This window comes from Plecotus auritus, assembly GCF_963455305.1.
Source record: "Plecotus auritus genome assembly, chromosome: 4".
Classification (NCBI taxonomy): domain Eukaryota; kingdom Metazoa; phylum Chordata; class Mammalia; order Chiroptera; family Vespertilionidae; genus Plecotus; species Plecotus auritus.
In genome coordinates, this window is record NC_137775.1 from 147798267 (window position 1) to 147812403 (window position 14137).

Genomic DNA, 14137 nt, shown 5'->3' on the forward strand with positions numbered 1-14137 from the left:
AATTTATTTAGCATATACTCAGTGTGGTTTTGCCTATAGCCAGATGTTTCCAAACTCACACTCCTCTTATTTAGTAAATTCAGAGGCAACTGTGCAGCAGTGTGAGGCCTGAAGAGGTTAGTGACTAAGAAAAGAGTGTGGAAAGGCTTCCGTTCTGTATGTAAAATGTGTTGTTCTCGTTTCCAACAGCTTCTTAACTCCACAGGAAATTGGCTAATCCGTCGGTGGCCCTTTGGGACTCAGAAATTTCCAGAAGGGAGGGAGAAGGAAGCCTAGCCAGGACTGGCGATGAGGCTGTTCCTCTCTGTTCCCTTGTAACTCAGACTTCAGGCTAGTCTGTCCCCAGCATCACCACCCAGGAGCTGTTCTCATGGGGAGCGTGCCCTGGTTCAGTTAGCCATTGGGGTTTCCCCCCTTACTTTAAAATTCTAATAAGGTATCATTTTTTTAATATTCCTGAATAGGTTAAAAAAAAAAAAAAAAGGACTTGAACAACTAGTAGTTGAATAAATTGAAGACTCTGTCAAAGTGTGACCTTCATTATCGTACACTTGTCTCCTTTTATCGGTGGAGAAGACCATCAGGATTAAGAGGCAAGAGGAGGTCTGGGAATGTACGTTTCGTTGTCACCCAGATTTCTGCCCGGCATTGGTTTTAATTCAGAAGTGTCTGTTCACAAAGTCCGCTTCACTTTCTTGATCTTTCTCCGTTGGAATCTGACTTCATGTCCCCAAATGCACTTACACTGTTCATCAGTGTTGAAGCCTGATTCATCTCTTATTTCCAGTTGACCTTGTTCACCACACCCCCCTTAACCTCTGTCCTGCCTCAGTTTCCAGGATTTCTATCTTGTTCCTCCTTCTCTGACATCCATTTTCAGTCTTCTATTATGCTGTTAGATACTGAGGCAGAAAGATAGGTTTGGTCTTCAGCTTGGATTTGAATCTAAGCTCTGCCGATAGCCAGCAAGTCGATTGATATCTCTGAGCCTCAGTTTCCTCATTTGTAAGACAAATGTGTTGTGAGGCCAAAGTAGTTCCCTAGGGCTGCCATCCAAAGTACCACATACTGGGTGGCTTACACAGCAGTCACCAACCGGTGGTCCATGGACCACTGGAGGTCCGTGAGGTCTGAAAGGTTGGCGACCGCTATCTTAGGCAATAGTCCCAGGTCAAGGTATCAGCAGAGTTGGTTTCTTCTATGGCCTTTTCTTTCCTTGACTTACAGATGGCTGTCTTCTCCTTGTGTCTGCACATGGTCTTCCCTCTATATGTGTCTGTAGCCTAATTTCTTCTTATAAGAACACCAGTCGTGATGGATTAGGGCCCACTGTAATGGCCTCATTTCACTTTACTTATCCCTTTAAAGACCCTATCTCCAAGTACAGTCACAGTCTGAGATCCTGGGCGTTAAGTCTTCAACATAAGAATTTTGGGAAGACACAATTCAGTCCATAACAGAATATTAAATGAAATAATATAATTAAAGTTCAAGGCACTACTCTCCTTCCTTGTCTAGCCCTTTGCTGATGCATTTTCCTGGAGCACCTGCTGGCTCTCTTTTATCTTGCCCATTTTGTTTTTTGTTTTTTGTTTGTTTTTTAGAGGAAAAGAGAGAAACATTAACGGCTGCCCCCTTCATGCCCTTCCTTCCCACCCCCCCATCCCCCCACCCCCAGCATTGAGCCCCACCCCCAGCATTGAGCCCCACCCCCAGCATTGAGCCTGAAACCAGGCATGTACCCTGACCAGGAATTCAACCAGCGACCTTTTGGTGCACAGGACGACACTCAACCAACTGAGCCACACTGGCTAGGGCAGCCGTGGGCAAACTACGGCCCCGCGGGCCAGACCCGGCCTGTTCGGCTGTTCTATCCGGCCCGCGGAGCCGAAAGAGCGGAGGGTTCTCTTGCTCTCCCCTCCGCTCCTTTACTTTGAATTTATATTAGTTCACACAAACACTCCATCCATGCTTTTGTTCCGGCCCTCTGGTCCAGTTTAAGAACCCATTGTGGCCCTCGAGTCAAAAAGTTTGCCCACCCCTGGCTAGGGCTTGCCCATTGCTTTGTGGGGAGAAATTATTTATTTGGAGGTTTTAAATATTGTATGTATACAGTGTTTCCCAAATCCGTGTTTCAAGCTCCATCCTCGCAGCTGTGTGCCAGACAACTGTTTTCAATCGTCCAGTGGGAGTCACCATGTGGATGCCTTACATGTCATTAGTCCAAAACCAAATGCCTTCACATCTCTTCTGTGTCTTTGTTATTAGCAGCACAGTCCCCACAGCTACCCAAGCTCAGGTGCCTGTGTTTCTTTCCTCTCCCTCCCTTTCCACTGAAATCTAATTGATCCCCAAGTGCAATTCAGTATATTTTACTTTCACTATATTTTCAGTAGTCAATTCCATCCCTTTATCAAACTGTTAAGGCCTGAGACCTTCATCTTTTTTCTGTCTCTTGGTTTCCTTGTCTCATTTTTTTCTGTGTCCAGTATCTCTGCCACAGAGTTATTTTTCTAAAGTGCAGTCTGATCATTTCATTTTGTCCAGTTAAATCTGTTTCCCTTTCATTGCATAAAGATAAAGTAAACCCCTTAGCTTGGCAAACAAATTCCTTCCTACTCTGCCCTTTAACCCCTTTTAAGTGTACAGTTCAGTAGCATTAGGTATTGTCACAACATTGTGTAACTATCACCACTATCTATTTCCAGAACTTTTCATCACCCCAAATAGAAACTCTGTATCCATTAAGCAGTAACTCCTTATTGACCCCTCCCTACAACCCCTGGAAACCTCTAACCTATTTCTGTGTACTTGCCTATTCAAGACATTTCATGTAAGTGAAATATTTGTTCTTTTGTGCCTGGCTTGTTTCACTTACCATAATGTTTTCAAGGCTCATTTGTGTTGTAGGAAATATCAGAATTTCTGTCCTTTTTATGGCCGAATAATATTCCATTGTATGTATATAGCTTTTATTCATTCCTTTTTTTTTTTTAAGGCAGGTCCTGTTATTTTCACTGTCATCTTATAAGCAAGGACACTGAGGCAAAGAAAGCTCAGTGCCAAGATCACCCAACCAGTAAGGGAGATAGGTCTGGAACCCAAACATGAAGCAACAGAGCCTAAAGTAAAGCTCAAAACAATTCCAAGAAGTAGGGACTTTCATTATCCCTATTTGACCTGCAGAGAACATTAGATTTATTTATTTTTAAAATTTAATCTTTATTGTTCAGATTATTACAATTGTTTCTCCTTTTTCCCCCCATAGCTCCCCTCCACCCGGTTCCCACCCCACCCTCTGCCCTTACCTCCCTCCCACTGTCCTCATCCATAGGTGTACGATTTTTGTCCAGTCTCTTCCCGTAACCCCCACACCCCTTTTTCCCTGAGAATTATCAATCCACTCCCTTTCTATGCCCCTGATTCTATTATATTCACCAGATTATTCTGTTCCTCAGATTTTTAATTTACTTGATTTTTAGATTCACTTGTTGATAGATATGTATTTGTTGTTCATAATTTTTATCTTTTTTCTTCTTCCTCTTCTTAAAGAATACCTTTCAGCATTTCATATAATACTGGTTTGGTGGTGATGAACTCCTTTAGCTTTTTCTTATCTGTGAAGCTCTTTATCTGACCTTCAATTCTGAATGATAAGTTGGCTGGGTAGAGTAATCTTAGTTGTAGGTTCTTGCTATTCATCACTTTGAATATTTCTTGCCACTCCTGTCTGGCCTGCATAGTTTCTGTTGAGAAATCAGCTGACAGTCGTATGGGTGCTCCCTTGTAGGTAATTAACTGTTTTTCTCTTGCTGCTTTTAATATTCTCTCTTTGTCTTTTGCTCTTGGCATTTTAATTATGATGTGTCTTGGTGTGGTCCTCTTTGGATTCCTTTTGTTTGGGGTTCTGTGCGCTTCCTGGACTTGTAAGTCTATTTCTTTCACCAGGTGGGGGGAAGTTTTCGGTCATTATTTCTTCAAATAGGTTTTCAGTATCTTGCTCTCTCTCTTCTTCTGGCACCCCCATAATTCTGATGTTGGTACACTTAAAGTTGTCCCAGAGGCTTCTTACACTATCTTCAACTTTTTGGATTCTTTTTTCTTTTTGCTTTCCCAGTTGAGTGTTTTTTGCTTCTTTGTATTTCAAATCTTTGACTTGATTCTTGTGTTCCTCTAGTCTGCTGTCGGGTCTCTGCATAATATTTTTTTATTTCAGTCAGTGTATGTTTAATTTCTAGTTGGTACTTTTTCATATCCTCGAGGGTCTTGTTAAATTTATCAGCCTTTTCTAGGAAATTCTTGAAAAACCTTATAACCATGGTTTTTTTGTTTTTGTTTTTGTTTTTTTAAATATATTTTATTGATTTTTTACAGAGAGGAAGGAAGAGGGATAGATAGCCAGAAGCATCGATGAGAGAGAAACATCGATCAGCTGCCTCCTGCACACCTCCTACTGGGGATGTGCCTGCAACCAAGTTACATGCCCTTGACCGGAATCGAACCTGGGACCTTTCAGTCCGCAGGCTGACGCTCTATCCACTGAGCCAAACCGGTTTTGGCTATAACCATGGTTTTGAACTCTATATCCAGTCGTTTGTTTTTCTCCATTTCTTTCGTTTGTGATCTGTTCCTTTGTCTCTGCATTTTCGCTGCCTCCCTGAGTTGGTAGGGTGGCTTTGTGTGCTAGGTGTCCTATATGGCCCATTGGGTCGGCCTCCCAGTTACCTGAGGTGGACACTCTTGGTGCACCCCTTTGTGGACTGTGTGTACAGCCTTGTTGTAGTTAAGTTTTGATTGTTGTTGGTGTCACTGGGAGGAATTGACCTCCAGGCCAATTGGCTGTGAGGACCTGCTATGTCTATAATGGAAGAACTGCTGTGCTGGAGACACGCTTATGGGGCAGGACTTGTTTCAGTGGGGCTTTGGTGCTCACTGAATCTGCCTCTTGAATGTGTCACTTATGGATGTGAGGAGTTGAAATCCGGTGTCGTCTCACACTGACCACTAGATACGCTAGCTTCTGGATCTCCAATGGGGTGCAGGTCAGCTACTGTCTGAGGCCACCCAGCAGGAGCTACAGCGAGAACTACAGTTTTCTCCGCTTTGCTTGGAGTTGGAGGTTTTGGAGCTGTCTGACCAGAGCTGCAGTTTGCTAGGTTAAGCTGAGATAGGGCAGGCCATTCATATGCAAAAGCCGCTGTGTGGAGCTTGGGTGGGTTTGTAGATTGTGTGGGTCGCGCTCTCAGGGAGTCACTAGGCTAGGGCGTGGCAAACAGCGATGGCTGCCAGTCAGCCGTCTCTGCGTTTCCTCGTTTCCAAGTCCCTGCGTCCCCGCGCAGTAAACAATGATTGCTGGGCTCACCTCTGCAAGCAAGCCACCCTCACTTTCCGACCCGATGGCAGACAGTCCAGCTTCTCCCTGTAGCAGTTTGGGTCCCCAGCGTCTCCCCAGAAACTGGAGTTCGGAGTAATTGGGAGCTTGTCTCCTTCAGGTTGAAAAAAGCAGTGCACCCAGTCGCCTGCCGCCAGCCCGATTCACGTGCCTCCGTACCTCAGCTTTTCAGCGCTTGTGCACGTCTCAATGCTCTTTTCTCTTTCCTTCTAGTTGTAGAACTTCCACTCAGCCAGCTTTCCCGTGGTTCTGGGTGATAGACGTTTTGTCTTTTAGTTGTAGTTTTGAAATTGTGTGAGACAGCAGTTTAGGTGTTTACCTTATGCCGCCATCTTGGTTTCTCCCGAGAACATGAGATTTCTATTCATTCATTTGTTGGTGGACATTTGAGTTGTTTCTACTTTTTGGCTGTTGTGAATAATGCTGCTGTGAACGTTCATGTACAAATATCAATCTGAGTCCCTGTTTTCAGTTCTTTTGGGTGTATAGCTAGGAGTGGATTCCCCAGATTCCTGAGTTAGTAATTCCTTCCTCTTGTTTTCCCAAAGAATACCACATGTGTCTCTACTGTGGTGTTGGATGTATTGTGTTGTAAATGATTTATATCCATATTGATAGCTCATCGGACTGTCTACAGCATATAGACCAGTGTGTGGTACTGAGTAGTAGTCATGGCACAGCTGTTGAATAATTAAATGAAAGATTGAAAGAAGAAGCACTCAAACTAACCAGTCATCTTATGGGCCTGGTGACTAAATATATCAAAACTTGTTGGCTATTAAGGCCTGTTTATAATCAGCTTCTAACGAGAAACAGCTTACTAGTCTTCGGTAGGGTGGGAGAAAGTGCAAAATTTAGAGGCTAGACACTGTCCTTGTAAGAAGAGGTTCCGCGGAACAGCTTGAAGTACTTGAAATACAGCTATTGTCTGCAATACCAACCACAAGCATTCATGGCTGTGGCACACAGTTGAGTGTTATTTTCATTTGAGATTAAAAAAAATGAAATGAGCCTTTTCCACCCTGCCTTTAGACATTCCGCCCAGCTGCCATGCTGATAGAACGATCGTCGGACTTTGGGAAAACCTGGGGCGTGTACAGGTACTTTGCTTATGACTGTGAGAGCTCATTTCCGGGCATTTCAACTGGCCCCATGAAGAACGTTGATGATATAATTTGTGATTCCCGATATTCTGACATTGAACCCTCAACAGAAGGAGAGGTTTGTTTGCCTTTTCTGTATTACATTCTACTTGCAAATCTAGTTTTTGATCATTGCAAAAATACCAATTACTCTTCTCTCTATTTTTAGGTGATATTTCGTGCTTTAGATCCTGCTTTCAAAATAGATGATCCTTATAGTCCAAGGATACAGAGTAAGCTTGTTTTAAAATAAAAGTTTGATGGAAAATAGCAATCTTGGAAGAACTCTTAGCCAGAGCACTGCTACCCAGAATCTAAATATTCAGTGCTAAATCCACCCTCTTCGTTTCTTTTTTCCTCTGCAAAACCCTACCAGAAACTCTCGAAATTGGCAGTAATCAAAGTCCTCATTAATGGGTAATACATTTTGATAAGAGTAAAAGATTTATGTCATAATACGCAAGCAGTTATGCTTGTCATAATACCTTATTTTGCGCAGTATAATATATGTATATGTGTGTGTAAGTACACACACACACACACACACACACACACACTAAGCTGTTGTAACAAAGTGTCCCCAAAAAATACAGTGGCTCAAGTAAATGAAAGGTTATTTTTCTCTGACAAAATCACCCAGAGGGATTTTCAGAGAAGAGGCTCACTACATAAAAGACAGACTGACACCCGGTTAAATTTGACTTGCAGATAAACAATGAATTAGTTTTTTAGTATAACTATGTCCTATGTAATATTTGTGACTAGTACAAGTATACCCCATAGTATAACTATGTCCCATGTGATATTTGGGACATAGTTATACTAAAAATGATGGTTTATCTGAAATTCAATTTAACTGAGCACCTTGTATCTTTATTGCTAAATCTGGCAACCCTAGCCAGTAGGTCACCCAGGTTCCCAGGTTCCTCCTGTCTTATTCTATTTGTCCACATAGTTAGAACTGAACCAATGGCTTTGTCCCAACCTGTGAGAGGGGAGGAAGTGAAGGGCACGTGACACAGAAGCTATTATCACTTCTATTCACATCCCGTTGGCCACAGTTGGTCACATGGCTATACTGCAGGCTACATTGCAGAACAACTCTAGCTAGATGGCCATGCACTCTCACACTTTTGACTAGGGCTCTTATGTCAAAGGAAGAAAAGAAAGAATAGTGAATGAAATAAGAAGTCTCAGCCATGTTCATTATGTTCAATAAGGTGAGGGTTGTATTTCCATTTTTAAAAAATATATATTTTTTTATTTCAGAGAGGAAGGGAGAGGGAGAGAGAGAGAGAAACATCAATGATGAGAGAGAATCATTGATTGGCTGCCTCCTGCATGTCCCCCGCTGGGGTTCGAGCCTGCAACCCAGGCATGTGCCCTTGACTGGACTTGAACCCAGGACCCTTCAGTCCGCAGGCCGACACTCTATCCACTGAGCCAAACTGGCTGGGGCTGTATTTCCATTTTACAGTTGAGTAAACAAGCTCAGAGAGAGAGGTGTGACATTAAATAATGTCAGATCCTAACCCCCTAAGTTAGGACTCTCAGTTCAGAGCTCTTTGCAGCATTCAATAGCCATGCTTACGATTTTTTCAGAATTACCTTTAGATCTTTTTGGGAGGCAGAATATGCACTAATTACAAGAATGGGCTTTGGAGTCAGACAGATTTGGGTTTCAATCCCAGTGCCAGCATATTACAGCTTTATGACCTGGGGCAAGTCATTTATTTAAAACTTTTTAAAGCCTCTGTGTGTTTTTTTTTCATCTGTGAATGGAGAGAGTAATATTGATCTTAGGGTGGTTAGGGAGGGAAAATGAGTTCATGAGTATAAATCACCTACCAACATGCCTGACGCATAGAAAGTATTCGGTGCGTTGAAGCTGTGCTGCTGCTGCTGTTGCTGTCAGCTGTGGCTTAGGTCTTGTGTAGAACTGGTCTGTGGTCAACGTGACAGGGTGAGGCTCCCCCTCCTGCTGAGCTGCATGCAGGCAGGTGGCGGGGCAGGGCCATCCTTATCTCCCAGCTGGGCATGGCCCTGTTTAACCGGCCCTGCCCCACGGAACCCCTAGCCTGAAGCACGGAGGAGAAGAATGGGAGAAGTCCAGGAGAAATTGCCAGGAGACTGCTGTTTCCCCACTTAACTTAATTTCACATGTGGCCCAGACTGTCTCTGATCTGCAATTTGCTCTTTCATTCTGTGGTAAAACAAATATTTAGTGGCACGTCCAGCCCTGTGCTATTTCTGAGTGAGCTCTGTGAGGCCTGCCCTCCCTACTCTCAAAGTCCAGCTGTGAGAAATGTCTGCCTGGGCTCCTATGACCCCTCACCCCCACCCCCGGATCCCAATGCCATGTTCCTAGAGAAGGACTCGCAGTCTCCTCCTCTTTAGGTGAAACTTGTGGGACTTGGGGAATGTGTTGCCATTATAATTCTGTTGTCTTCTGTTGTTAAATGGCATCAGAAAATCTATTTCTGTATCAAAGACGCATCCATTTTAGCTGTTCATGCTTTTGATTTACTTTGTAATCAAGGGAACAATAGCTCTTTCGTTGCTTCTATTGTTGAGACCGTTGAGACTCACTTCACAAGTGATTTTTGCCTCTTGGAACAGCAGTCAGTGCGAGACTCAGTTGCTGTTAAATATGGAGGGAGAGTGGGGGGAGTGTACTTGCTCTTCCGAGGGCTTCCACAAAGATCAGTTCAAGGGTTTCTAAATACTCCAGCTGCTCTTCACGCTGGTTGTTTGGCCTCGTCAATGGGCGCTTGTGCTCTTTCTACGCAGGAGCATTTGTGCAGGAGGAAATGTTGGCATTCATAAATTCCATTCCGTTTCTCTGTGTAGTTTTTGATTTTACAAAAAGCCCAACTTCAATGCACAGAGTCATGGACTTTCTCTTTCAACCCACGACTCTTTCTATCATCTCTATTGTAAGCTATGCATATATTATAAGTATTTAAAATTGTACTTAGGCTTTGAAAGTATCTGATGTGCTGGGCCGATCCCCTGTTGCCTTGTGTTGTAAATTATGAGGCTGGGGGAAAATAAGGCTGCATCAGCAGAAATGAAAGTAACGCTTAGGAGAAGTTCCAGGCTACAGAACTAAGTGGGAGGGCAGATGGAACAATCAATCTTGTGGGGTCCACTGTAGCAAGAGCAACTTAGTAATTAAGGAGAACACTGATCAGAAGGTAGAATGGCTCTTGGTTTATAAAGTTACTGTAGAATGCACCTGGCAACCCTGCTTCTCTAATCAGCACAGGAAAAAGAAGATAAAATAAGAGAAATTGAGAAAAAATAATTTGCCCCCTCATGCTAATACTAAGCTCCTTTATCCTTCTGCCACTGTATTTTATTGGTAATTATATTGGCAAGTTTGTATTGTAAAACTAGGACAAAGAAAGTTATAGATCGTCATGTTGCTTCAAAACTTAAGATATTCTGGAGTGTGGTTATCCTATAGTGTTAAATCTATTTTAGTAACTTGGAATACATCTAAATGGTGGGAAATTTCAGGTAGTATTTACCTCTCCAAAAATAAACACAGAAATACAGGGTAGGGGAAAAGTAGGTTTACAGTTGTGAGTACGCAAAACACAGAGTTCATGCTTGTGTTATTATTTATTAATTATTGTGTTATTTTCTATATGAACAACTGTAAGCTTACTTTTGCCCCACCCTGTATGTTCCTTTCTAACTAACTATCTTACACTAATGTTAATGAGAATTTGGGGTGCTTTGATAAACCCTTCCCCACCTGCATGGAATTTTCTGATTTTGAGACTGGCACGGATTGCTGCAGGAACCAGATGGTATTGCAGTAGTTAGATTACTGTGTGCCGGTGGGTTCTGACAGTCATGCCACCGCAGTCGTAAATGTCTCCGCTCTTCCACTCTTCCTGAAACATCAGTCTGCACCCAAATCCATCACAGAGTAAATGTTCTCATTAAACTAATGGGAAGGCTGTAGCCTTTCTGTCTTCCAGAGACTGCCCCATTATGTTAAACTTGACTTTATGATCATCTAGATCAGACAAGGAGGGTAAACGTGCCACAAGCCATGTTAGTTTGTCATGCCTTTCGGTAAAGAGAACAGATGTGTAACTGCCAAAGAAATCTTGCTTGTTTGATCAGACTTTTCATCTTCTTGGTGGCCTTCATAGATCTCTTAAAAATCACCAACTTGAGAATCAAGTTTGTGAAACTACATACTTTGGGAGATAACCTTTTGGATTCCAGAATGGAAATCCGGGAGAAGTACTACTATGCAGTTTATGATATGGTGGTTCGAGGAAATTGCTTCTGCTACGGCCATGCCAGCGAATGTGCCCCTGTGGACGGAGTTGATGAAGAGGTGGAAGGAATGGTAAGCAAACACTCCGTGCGGCTTTCTACTTACTAGTACACAGGTGAATCTGAAGAAAATGGAAGCTGGACTTACCATGAGCCTTTCGTATTTTCTAGGGGTTTTATTTTTCCAGACTTACAATGAGGCCTTTGCAGCATAGCTGATTTTCCCTTTGCTGACTTTCTTGGACTCTGAGGATGTAAGGACTGCTCATAGACACTGCATTCATTTTTGGAGATTGTTGCTACAGGCTGATACTACAGTAGATACTTTAATCAGCAAATATTAAAACGTTCTCTAAATAGCAATACATCTTCCTTTACTTTTAGGGGAGGTTAAAAATCACAAGCATTCCAGTCTTTATGGAAGGCAGAAATTGATCCCCGTCCGAAGAAATTGGAAATTTGAACCTAGAACCACAGAGTATCATTTAGGAATTAAATGGACTTTGTTTCTTTATATCTTCTAGTTTCATTCTTTTCCCTGTGTTCTTAAATTATGTACTTTTAAAAATTGGGGATTTGGGTGACTTGCAAAATGGATTAAGATAGAGTATTTTACCAGTTTCCTAAGTGCAATGATAATTCTTGTAGACCCATATGATGTTAAAGCCAGACAGGATTTATTAAACCAACTATCCTTATTACAAGAGACCAGGGATTGAGTTTGCCAGAGGGCCCTAAGTAAGTATGTGACAGATAGAAATTCAAACCGCTTCTGCCCCAGGGTTCCCTCCTCTGGACCGCGGGCAGCCCTTCCTGAAGAAGCCTTGACGGCTTGCTGTTTGCCTTTTCAAAGCTTATTAGTTCCCATCGAAGAAGGTGCAGGGTTGAGTGCATTTGACTGTCTAAAACTTGTCTTCCCTTTACTCTAGTGAGAAGTTATTGCATAAAGTTGACTTTTTAACGGAGCCTAAGGGAGGATTTATCCTAATCTTGTTGCGACATCAGAGAACCCTGTCAAGATTATATTTACTTTCACTGTAGCATTTTGGGTGTGTAGCTAATGTCTTGCAGTCATGTCACTATCATGCATCTCGCAATACATTGGACTGTTTATTCAGAAACTGTAGAGTCCTGTGGTATGTACTTTGGAGCTATTTTTCAGTCTCTGTGAAACCACCTTGTAATGACATGATATTAGTCTTCTGCTAACTGCATTCCTGTCAAAGTGGGTGCAGGGTGGACCTGTCTGTCCTGTTCCCGAATTCCATTCTGTAGAGACTAGTGTTCAGGTGAGATGCCTGCATACATGCACTGGGTAGGCTGGAAGAACTTATGATTTATGTGCCTCAGGGTCTTAAGTGTGCCTTGCAGTAACACAATGCAAAATAGTGCATCGTGGGCCCTCATAAAGCAAAATAATGTGTATGTTTTTCTGAGATTTTATATTTCCTTTCTTAAAAGGAAAAAAATAAATGTAAAAGGAAGAATGTAAAATAATTGTTTGAGAAAAATTGAAATGCTGTGCCAGAAGTAAAAAACAAAACCAGCAAACAAATATCTTTTATATGGCATAAGTGGTAAAACTTGCAGCAATGTGAGTTGTTCCCAAATGGTTGTATAATTTAATTCGCCATTGTAACTTTCATTGATTTCTATCATAATACATTTTTTAACTCATAAGTAACTAGTTTTTTGCTTTTTAAAATATTCTTAAGTTACTCTTTTCATTCATCTGGCTTTTTTCCCATTGATACTTTAATAAAATATGTATTGAGTTTCCATTATATAGTAGGAACAGTTCCTAGAGATGAGTGTTACAGCCAACAAAATAGATGGAACTCACTGTGGGGAGGAACCAAATGAAAACAAACCCCCACTGTGGTGCACGAGAGCTTAGAATTGGTATGAAAAGAGGTTTATATTTTCCATTGATCGTGGAAAAATCTAGCCATTTGCATACCTCTTATTCTGCTCTTTCCTGTTTTTACAACTTTCAAGGTGCATGGCCACTGCATGTGCAGGCATAATACCAAGGGCTTGAACTGTGAACTGTGCATGGACTTCTACCATGATTTACCATGGAGACCAGCTGAAGGTCGAAACAGCCATGCCTGTAAAAGTAAGTTTCGGCCAGAGGGACATTTTGAGTCAATTCAGACACCAGTATTCATCTTTTGGTAAGAGATAAGGTGATAGTACCCTATTATGGGAAAAAAAAAAAAAAAAGAAAAAAGTTACTGCCCTTTTCCCAGCTTTACCCTGATACTCTTAGGAAACCAATATTCACACAATTAAATTAATAAATTACTATTTACTGAGCAGCACCTATGTGTTTAGGAAATTGAGTAGAAGACGACGATGTTGTACCTGACATTGTACCTGTTTTGAAGGCAAGATGCCCAGGAGAGAAAAATGAAAGAAAAATATGGCCTGGTGGATTATTAAGGTTGGGCTGTGGAGTAGAATGTTTGGCCTTGTTTCTTTGCCAGCCCAGCTGCAGCCCCTGGTTTCCTTCCTCCCATCCATGCCAGTGGGATTCTCTGGGCAGAGGAGTCTGCAGCACCACCACCCTTCTAACCCCTCATGCAGTGATTCCCATATACTGTCCTCCCCTCTGGAGTGTGTCTGCCTCTGTCCCCACTGAGAAGGGCTGTTCTGGAAGTTCGGAAAGCAGTGAGGGCTGGAATGGTCAAGGTTTTGTTAGTAATACACCCCATCTGTCCCTGGGTGAATAGTTAAGATTGTTTAGATAAAGAGAAGAAGGGGAGAGGGGGAGGTGGGAAGGAGTTAAGATAAGGAGAACATGGGAGCACAAGGCCCCAGGGACATCTGGTGACCACCACAGCATCTAGGCTGGGAAATGATTCCAAGGTTTAATTCAGCCCGTGTATCAAGGGCAACATTCTGCTAGGCACCAAGCGTACATCAGCGGATAAGACACATTCTCTGTCTCCAGGACATGTGTGACGGGGAGAGATGAGGCTAGAATGTAAAGCCCCGTGAGGGCCCAGCTGAGTTAAGCCTCACTGCGAGATGATAAGAGGGATCCATGTGGATTGTTAATCATGAGAGTGAGAAGATTATGATTAAAGTTGGCTTGGACCAGGATGACTGCCGAGTAGGCTAGAGGAGGAACAGAGTGCCCTGAAGCCGACCTCAGTTCTCACTAAAGAGCCTGGCCTGGTGTGGAGGTGGGAGTGGGGAGGAAGGGGATCAGGCCTTCAGACCATGTTCCTCAAAGCTGGCAGCCCGCGCAGGCTGGGCCAGGAACACGTTGCCTAGAAAATCCTCTGGGGTGATGGAC

General features: G+C 42.7%; 1 protein-coding gene across 2 annotated transcripts in view; it reads left to right on the forward strand.

Annotated features, from left to right (window-relative positions):
* Window positions 1–14137, forward strand: part of LAMB1 (laminin subunit beta 1) — a 71731-nt gene that overhangs the window by 10618 nt on the left and 46976 nt on the right. For both annotated transcript variants that reach the window (XM_080663904.1, XM_080663905.1), the window contains 4 exons: window positions 6425–6613; window positions 6704–6767; window positions 10704–10906; window positions 12832–12952. In XM_080663904.1, the coding sequence (XP_080520030.1) occupies window positions 6425–6613; window positions 6704–6767; window positions 10704–10906; window positions 12832–12952 (577 nt within the window). The remainder of the gene's footprint in view (window positions 1–6424; window positions 6614–6703; window positions 6768–10703; window positions 10907–12831; window positions 12953–14137) is intronic.